The sequence below is a fragment of the Muntiacus reevesi genome, chromosome 8 (assembly GCF_963930625.1).
Source record: "Muntiacus reevesi chromosome 8, mMunRee1.1, whole genome shotgun sequence".
Lineage (NCBI taxonomy): Eukaryota > Metazoa > Chordata > Mammalia > Artiodactyla > Cervidae > Muntiacus > Muntiacus reevesi.
This window is the reverse complement of record NC_089256.1, coordinates 58,643,825-58,653,318: the sequence shown is the minus strand read 5'-3', so window position 1 is coordinate 58,653,318 and position 9,494 is coordinate 58,643,825. Positions and strand designations below refer to the sequence as shown.

General features: G+C 47.8%; 1 protein-coding gene across 1 annotated transcript; it reads left to right on the top strand.

The window, feature by feature from the left end:
* The first annotated feature begins 1,755 nt into the window (after positions 1–1,755).
* AHSG (alpha 2-HS glycoprotein) lies at positions 1,756–8,537 on the top strand. The gene is made up of 7 exons (XM_065943423.1): positions 1,756–1,968; positions 4,078–4,188; positions 4,508–4,592; positions 4,959–5,122; positions 6,299–6,400; positions 7,302–7,388; positions 8,021–8,537. The coding sequence occupies exons 1-7, from the start codon at positions 1,756–1,758 to the stop codon at positions 8,336–8,338; spliced, it is 1,080 nt and encodes a 359-aa protein (XP_065799495.1). The 3' UTR covers positions 8,339–8,537.
* Positions 8,538–9,494: the final 957 nt, after the last annotated feature.

The following is a 9,494-nucleotide window of genomic DNA, read 5'->3' as shown; positions in this document are numbered from 1 at the left end:
TTATGATATATGAAACATATATGATATATGAAACTCACTGCATATATTTTTTGTGATTTTCAAATTTTTAGTAATGACTGTTTTGTATTTTAAAAGAAAAGCAGAGCATCTGCAAAAAGTTTCTCATGAGTCAAGCCCCTGGAAGCAATGGGGGCACAAGGCTGATGGAAAGACCCCCAGTTCTAAGGCTTATCCTGAGGGATGACCAAAGAACCTGGGGTCCTGACCACATCTTCTGAGCCTCTGGAATTAAGGGTCTGTTTGTGAGCAGCTGGGAGCAAATGTGAAAACCATGCTTATACTGCCTATTACCTTCTCTACCCATCACAGGCTCCCCCCTTGCTTATCTCCCTCCTTACAGGAAGTCAATATTATTAAGCTTCTCTATAGAACACCCCCCCCCCCTTAAACCAAGTTTTGTTCTCTAAAGCAATAGCAAACAACAGAGCAAATCCACCCGCACACAATGATAACCTCTAAATATCTGGAAAACGTGTTCGTTTCCACGTCTCGGGCTTCTCCGCTCCAGGCTAAACCAAACTAAACCTCGGATGATGTTTTCCAAGGCTCTCACTACCCTGACCACCTCTCCTTGGAGGTCACACCTGAGATCGTCAGGGGCCACAACTGAGAGGCAGTGTCTGAGCCAATACTGTGACCGCGTGCTCTGGCCGCCAAGACTCAGTCTAGTCCTGCTAATGCTCCAAGAGGCCTACGGAGGCATCTGTCAGTGTCCTCACGGAGTGTCAGCCTGCAGGGCAGGATTCAGAGCCAGAGCTCTGCCAAGCGAGTGGCTCTTGGACCAGGGCTCCTCTCTGCTGCACTCGTCTACCGGCTGAGGGCACAGGCCACGGGAGCACGGGGTCACCGGTGACACTTGGTCACTGGTGCCAATCCAGTAGAACCCAGGGAACCCAGGGGACCCAGGGAACCCAGGTCAGGGTGCATCTGGGCAGTGTGTTGGCAGTCCGGTCTGGAGAGAAGGGGACATGGCAGTGGGGAAGCTCTGCAGGCCATAGCCCTCCCGGCCCTGCTACAGGAAGGGAGGAAGCTCTCTCCCCATTCCCCACTCCAGGCAGAAATCTCTCCCTTCCTTTCTTCTTTTCTCTAAGGATCTTATCCAAGATCTTGGCTTAGATCTTATCCAAGATCCTGTAACTTTCCCTCTTCACTCCAAATCTTTGGTACCTTGGCTACATCTGTGGGCCTCGTTCTCCCTCCAGAAGAAGGTAATTGTCCCTGACATGTGAAGATTTTAGTAAATTGCTGAGCATCCCTACTTTCCCCAACATGGACCCCATGTTGCCCTCAGCTCCCAGTGGAGGGCATTCTCTCTGCTGCCAGATCACAGCGCTCCAGGGCCAACCGTGCCAGCCCCTCGTCACCTTGGTGCTCACCTCGTCCTCTCAGCTGCCTCCTCTATTTGCTGCTGTTACCATGTTCCAGGCCAACTCTGGAGCATCTCCCCAGCCCACCCCCCAACCTGCCCACATCGACCCCCAAGCAGCATTGACTTTGGCAGATTTCTTGGGGGCCGGCGATGTCATAACCTGTTTGCTTTTCCAGGACTGATGTTTGCAGGGGGCTTTTTTTTGGAACCAGAGCAGAAATCATCCCATAGCCTTATGCAATCCTTCCGCAGGCTCCAACATATAAATAAAGCCTTTGGACACTCCACCAGTCAGAGCACCTGGGTTGGTCCGGAAGCCTCCAGCTGCCTGCCTGCTGACACACCAGGGCCTCTCTGAAACCACCATGAAATCCTTCATTCTGCTGCTTTGCCTGACTCAGCTCTGGGTCTGCCACTCGATCCCGCTTGACCCGATTGCAGGTTATAAGGAACCGGCCTGTGATGACCCAGACACAGAGCAAGCAGCCTTTGCGGCCGTGGACTACATCAATAAGCACCTTCCTCGGGGCTACAAGCACACCTTGAACCAGATTGACAGTGTGAAGGTGTGGCCAAGGGTAAGTGAACCAGCCCTGCCAGGCGGGACAGGCTGGTGTGGGAGGCTCAGCTGGGTGTCTCTGAGAGCCTGCTTCCCAGAACAAAGGAAACTGCATATCGAAAATGCCCTGATTCCTCCAAGGAGGGAGGGAGAGGGCAGGCTGAAGGAAGAGAGGAGACATTCTGTACTGTGGTCAGGGTCTCCAGGAGGGTGCTGGATGGGAGCAGGAGGTGTGAGGAGAGGACAAGGCTTCAAATGGTATTTTGAAGGTCACAAGTACAAAGTGTGACCTTCTAGAAAAACTAGCACCAGAGAAAGGATTCTGGCTGCCAAACTACCACTGGCCGGAAAGCATTTCTTTTTCTTTGTTTCTGTTTCTCTGCATAAAGACTGAGTGTGAATGAAGCACACATTTTTAAAGTGCCTATTATGTGCCAGTCCCTTTCATATAGTTCATCTCTGTAACTCCTTCCCCGCTGCATCCTCAGTTCTGTGGGGGTACTGTCCTTGTCTTACATAAGAGATAACGAAGACTCTGACATATTTAGGGCATTTTTTTTTTCACCCAAGGTCAGAAGACAGTAAGCATCAGGCTAGGATTCTATTTTAGCACTGTATTCCTTCCTCTACACAAGCTGCTTTCCCAAGAAAGGTACTCACATCCCAGTGAGAAATCTTGACTTGAAAGGATTCACCTCCTCACACCTCCTCACCTCTCTCTGGAGGAGAAAGCAATGCAGTCTGAAGCTGGTGACAACGATCAAACTGGGAAATGTGCCTTGGAGGTCAGCTGAGTGATTTGGAGAGGTGGGGAAAAGGCATCTGTCTACTGCCTATTTTGAAATTAGATTTTATAGCTGGTGAAGGATAATTCTTTCAGCCAATTCTAATTACAAGTCTTCCAGGACAAGAACCAGTGTCAAGTGCTACGGGACATGCTAAGTTGAATTAATGAAATAGCCAGCCTTGTATATTAAAAGCAGTCAGATATTGGCAAGAAGTCAGATAATGATTCAACCCAACACAAAGATGAGAAAGACATAATTAGTGCCACAGAAGATTCACAATCTAGGAAGGAAAATATGGCAAACTTCAGGACATCTGAACTGACTCACAGACCTCTGATCTTACAATAGGACAAAATATTTGAAATCAGGGTTGTCCCGGATGGAGTTTAGGAGTTAAGCAATAGTGAAGTACAGTGGTGGTTCAGAGGAAGCAATGATCAGTTCAGGGGAAATAACACACAACCTGCATATTTGAGGGAAAGAAAGAACAATGTTGCAATTTTCACTTACAGCAGGGCTTGAGAACAGCTGGAATGCTGGCTCCTATCACTAGCTCTGCGGGTTTTCGGGAAGTTAATTTGGGCACATCTGCACATCATAAAACAGGAAAGGAGATTCTGAGGCTTCAGGTACTAGTGAATCAGGCAGAACAGAAATGAGAGGCAAGCAGAGTTGGGCTGAAAGAAAAAAATAGGCATATGCGTACCTTCTGGATTTTCAGGTCTTTGAAGAAAGGATGCAGAAACAAGTGAACTGGCAGGGAAAACTCCAAGGAATCATCCAAGCTCCCCTGTCACTGCCTTGCCCACAACTCCTGTCCTCTGTGCAAATGAAGGACAGACACACTGCTTCCTCCCGCAGAGGAAGGATCACGCTTCCCCCTTACTACCAGCAGGGGACAGTAGGGAACAGCAACTTTGCATCCAGGCATCTAGGAAACAAAAAGTCACAGAAGACAACTTTTCCTTTAGGAAGGAAAAGAAAACAGGGAAGGAAGAAAGTAGGTGTTGAGAAGGAAGGAAGGAAGAAGTAGAGGGAGGGATGGAGAAGATAAAGGAGAGACAGTAAATTATTATCCCACACCACCTTACTTTGCTGCTTGAGGGAGAAAAATCCCAAACTGACTTTTTCAAAGTAGGGCTTGAAGGGTAAGTGCCGACACTCATTTTTGCCTTCCAAATACATCTGAGAGTGATGACTGTGGTTCCATCAACCTGTCCAAGCCCATGCCCGCTTCTTTCTTACCCTTCCAACAATGGGTGTGTTGACACCCAGTGGGGGCTCACCCGTGGACCCGCTCAGCACGCTCAGGCTCACCTCTTCATCCTCTGTCTCCACAGCGGCCCACAGGAGAGGTATATGACATTGAAATAGACACCCTGGAAACCACCTGCCACGTGCTGGACCCCACGCCCCTGGCGAACTGCAGCGTGAGGCAGCAGAGGGAGCACGTGAGTAGTCCTCTCAGGGCAACTGCGGGGTGGGGTGGGGTGGTGCCCCAACTAAAACTGCCAGTCGATGGCGCCCTCCCTAGCGCCGATTTTTTTTTACAATTCCCCTTTTTGTTGTACCCCGCCCCCCACGCCTCCCCCGCAACCTCTGCAAAACCAGTGTCCTGTTTCAATATCACCAAGTGAAGGAGATTTTGTGAGGCTCGCCTTTGACGTCCACGCCTGAGAGACCACCCCCTCTTCCCCCCTACCCCTATCTTCCACCTTGAGAAGTGAAGGTCAGCCCCCTGGGGCCCTCACTGTGGGTTTGTTTCTCCAGGCGGTGGAAGGAGACTGCGATATCCACGTGCTGAAACAAGATGGCCAGTTCTCCGTGCTGTTTACAAAATGTGATTCCAGTCCAGGTAGAGTTGACTGTTCTTATTACGCTTACCCGGTAGAGAGTGAGGAAGGGACCTGAATTGTTTTCAGCAGAAGCAGATCTAGTCACTTTATTGGTGATGAAAAGGGGAAGCCAAATGTCCTTGAGTTTGGGGATTTTAAAACTGTTTTTTTAAGGAACTGTTCTGCTTGGAGGTTGGAAATCGCCCCTTGGTGAGAGGAGCTCCTGCGAAAATGCCAGCACGCCAGGGGCCACCCGAGGGTTTAAGTAAGAAGCAGAGAATCAGCCTGTAACTGTTCGGAGCCTGTCTTAGCACTCTCAAATAAGCAGAGCGGGGACTAATGCCACTGAGAATTCCAGGCCCGAACCGGGTTACTTCTGTGCGCAGATTCCGCCGAGGACGTGCGCAAGTTGTGCCCAGACTGCCCCCTGCTGGCCCCGCTCAACGACAGCCGGGTGGTGCACGCAGTAGAGGTCGCGCTGGCTACCTTCAATGCCCAGAGTAACGGCTCCTACTTTCAGCTGGTGGAAATTTCTCGGGCTCAATTTGTGGTAAGACTGAGACCCTCCTGACAGATTGGGCAGGTTGGTGGCACTCTGGAGGGTGGACGTGGTGAAGCAAGTGTGAGGGAGGGAGCAGGTGCAGCCACAGGAAGTCAAGGAGGGTGGGGGGAGAAAAGGGAAAGAAAGGGTCCTGTCCTGGACCCAGAGGACCCTGACTGCACCCCCCCACGTAAGCCACTTCAACATAAAATAGTCAAAGTCTGCATGTCTGTTCAGGCTGTTTTCCTCGGTTTTAGTTAACACCAGGGTGGGAGTTCCCATTTTGTCCAGAAGCACACACTGTAAATTCACAGGTCTCCACATCACCATCACCCATCACCACTGAACATCTGCTCTTGTAAGTATCAACTCTTATAATTGATACTTACAAAGCATACTTGCATATAATGGCAGAATCTTAAAATGTCATGGAATCACTGAACAAAAACAACTAATTGTCCTGTGGTTAGGTTAGCACATTTGAACACAATATAATTCTAATATTAAAAAAAAAACAAAAAACTGGTATTCTGGATGCCAGCCATAGCATACTTGGAAATACACTGTAGGTAGTAATTCTATTAACCATAATATGTGATTCTAGAACCTCCACCTCAGACTATAACAAATAAGAGATATTTTATTATTTCGAGTGTCCTTATGCTCCAAGAACAATGAGATAGAAAAGCATAAATACCTTCTGCACTTCCAGTTATCATTTTCATTTGATCCTGCTATTTAAAATATGTGGGAGAGGAATTAATTACTTTCCCATCCCATCTTGGAATAACCTGAAGCTTGGGTCTCAAAGTGCAACCCCAATACGGAAATTGGCGGGAGGCAGGGTTCCTACCCAGATCAGTGTCAGGTCAGCCCTCTGGGTTCCTGCTTTCTACCGGAAAACTTGCCTCTGCTCTGGAAGGATGGGCAGTGGATACCTGCACCTACTTCAGGGAACACCCAAACCCCAGCTTCTGTATGCAAGCCCTTAAAACCCAATGCCATCATGGGAGCCCTGTGTAAGCCACCAGGGGCATGTTCCTGGCCACACAGCACGGTCTACATGAGTGGTGCTCCCCGGACTATGTAGTACCATGGCCCTCACTACTTCCCTCTGGGCTCTCCTTCCCTGCCTTTCTCACGCTGTCATGTTGCTCCATGAAAATGTTCATATATCTTCATCAGCCTCTTCCAGCTTCTGTCTCTGTGGAGTTTGCAGTGGCTGCTACTGACTGTATTGCTAAAGACGTCGTAGATCCAACCAAATGCAACCTGCTGGCAGAAAAGGTGAGCGGGCCAGGCACTGAATCGGCAAAGCTGGTCATGGGACAGAACCTTCTTAGAGCAAGTTTATATCTTGGGGCTGTGGAAAGAGATAATGCAAAATACCCATGCCCTGTGAGGCTGGGTCATGCCAGGTCATCCCTTGGGGTGTCATCTCCCCTGCTTAAGAGCTATCAACAGATCTTCTCATCTGCTGGAGGCCCCTGGAGTTAGAGAGGCTATTTCCTAACTAATATGAGTCATGTCAGGCTGCTGGAAGTATAAAGTGTAGATTTTCTAGATATATCTCAGGTATGCAACCTAAGTCTTTAAGCCAGTAATGTCTACTTCTAGGAATTTAGCCTAAAGATATCAGCCTGTTTGACAAAATATATCTATAAAGATGATTTATGACAGATTCAAAATGACCCCAAACATCTGAATGTCCAACAGGAGGGAATCGTTGAATAAAATACAACATGTTAGTAAATAGAAAATTATAGACACAGAAATTATGTTTTCAAAGAATAATGAATGATATAAGAGAATGCTACTATTCTAGCATGTGAAAAACACAGTCTCCAAAATGGTATAGTCACAATCATGTCAACTTTTAAAAGATATCTAATAGTATTTAAAAATAAAGAAATACATAGAGGTTAACAGAAGTTCTTCTGGGTCACCACAATTTCTGTGATCATGGATGAGCTCTCTCACTCCCAAAATATTTCTGTATTTTCTATATTCTATATAAAATATAAGCAGAAAGCATAAACTTTAGGAAAAAAGTTTTAAAAAAAAAAAACAAAAAGACAGGAATTAAGAAGTTAAGCGTCTTACCCTGGATGTGTTTAGTATAAGTGAAACTGGGTGAGAAGTCCAATTTTTGAACCTGTTCAAATAACTCCTCTCTTTCTGTGGGCAGCAATATGGCTTCTGTAAGGGGTCAGTCTTTCAGAAAACTGTTGGTGGGGAAGACGTCGCAGTGACTTGCACGGTGTTGCAAACCCAGGTAAGAGCCCCATAGATGTACTGGCCCTGTTTTTCAGAATCCAATGACCCCTTTGGATTTCTGCCATGCAGTAGTAATTAGGGCATTAGCTGCCTGCTCTTCTGAGCCCCACAACATAGATAGTGCCAGGAATGTGAAATCATCAGTAAATGAAGGGTTTCACTCGTGCCCTCCCCTTCCAGGAACTGGTACTTACAGGGCAGAACCACCCCCAGGTGCAGTTGGCAAGGCCATGTTTCTAACTGCCGCCTCGGGGAGTGAGGGGGGTGTGTGGGAGTGGTTTTCTGAGTTGCAGAGACTAGGCGGGTAGATCTGCCTGCTAGCTCCCTGTAACTGCGGGGGTAGATGAAAAAGAGGGTGACGCTGCTGGTGAAAGTTAGCCATAAGGTGGGGTTCTTTTGCTCCTGAAACGTGAGTGTAAGTCTACCAACCCCAAAACAGCTGGTGAGCAAGGGAACGGCGCAAGCCGGTTACCCCTCCGCTGGAACCCTGATGAGTATCTTTTGTACCTAGGTAGCTCTTCTTGGCCAGATTCCTTACACATAAAAATTATTACTGGGAGAGAATTGGGTGGGGATTTCCCCGGGAAGGAGGAGAAAGGCAGCTAACTAAAGAAACGGTCCTCTCCCCAGCCTGTGATTCCGCAGCCCCAGCCCGACGGCGCCGAAGCTGGGGCCCCGAGCGCCGTGCCGGACGCAGCCGCCCCTGCGCCTTCCGCAGCTGGGCCGCCCGTGGCCTCCGTGGTGGCGGGAACGAGCGTGGTGGCCGTGCCCCTGCCTCTGCATCGGGCACACTACGATCTGCGCCACACTTTCTCCGGTGTAGCCTCAGTGGAGTCAGCCTCGGGAGAAGCGTTCCGCGTGGGGAAGACACCCACAGGGGGCCAGCCTGGCATTCCTGGTAGTCCAGTCCGCCTTTGCCCAGGCAGAATCAGATACTTCAAGATCTAGAAGATGGTCGGAGAGGAGACGGTTGGCACAGAGAATACAGCTATCGTTTTGTCCAAGTATGGGTATGGGTAGGGGCTTTGTCTGCTCTGGAAGCAAGTGCTGCCTGTGGCCTAGATGAATGTCAGCTCTTGAGTCCCAACTTCTCATCCTTCCAAGGACAGGAGCAGAGGAGGTGCTAGTGATGTTTGATAGAACATAAAGTCAGCAGCTTGATGGTCATTGCTTTGATGTAAGCCTCCACCACTGTGTTCTCTACCTTCTCTTTCTTGACCTCACAAAAGTAATTGGAACTGTGACTTTGAAAGGTGCTCTTGCCAAGTTTATATCTACTTGTCATTAAAAATGCTCTAATAAAGAAGGTTCTAAGCTGAGATGTTGTCATGATTGTTGCCTACTTCATCCAGTCTCGTGTGTGTGGTCTTTCCAGCAACCCTACGTGTCCCTAATCAAAATCAAAGTGAAAATAGGAATAAAATAGAACAAAACCTCCTATATACATAGGAAAAAGTGAGACCAGGATCTGCTCACAACCTACATGATCTAATAATTTCCTTATAAGAAAATAATTTTTTCATTTCATAATGGTCAGAAAATATTGCTAAATTAGAACCAAGTGCTTAAACTTTGTACAGACAAACCAACCATTGGTTTTCCCCAATTCCCAGGTAAGGAAAGGTTAGTAATTAGCACAGGAGCCTCACTTTAATTATACCTGTTGGTTGTACTATATGTGTATATAGTAAGAAAGAAACAAAGTGAAGTTGCTCAGTCGTGTCCAACTCTGTGACCCCGTGGACTGTAGCCTACTAGGCTCCTCTGTCCGTGGGATTCTCCAGACAAGAATACTGGAATGGGTTGCCATTTCCTTCTCCAGGGGATCTTCCCGACCCAGGGATCGAACCCAGGTCTCCCACATTGCAGGGAGACACTTTATCCTCTGAGCCACCAGAGAAGTATACATATAGTACTATATACTAAAATAGATTATAGCCAATCCATTTTAAGACCTCAAGTTTAAGCTCTGGTTTATAGTATGAATAGAAGAGGGATACCTCCAGTGGTAAATCCAGTGGACATTCGTAGATACTATCCAAGTGCTCAGAGAGCATAATAAAGAAATAAATAGTTCCCATTATAGAGTGGTGCCTAGACAATT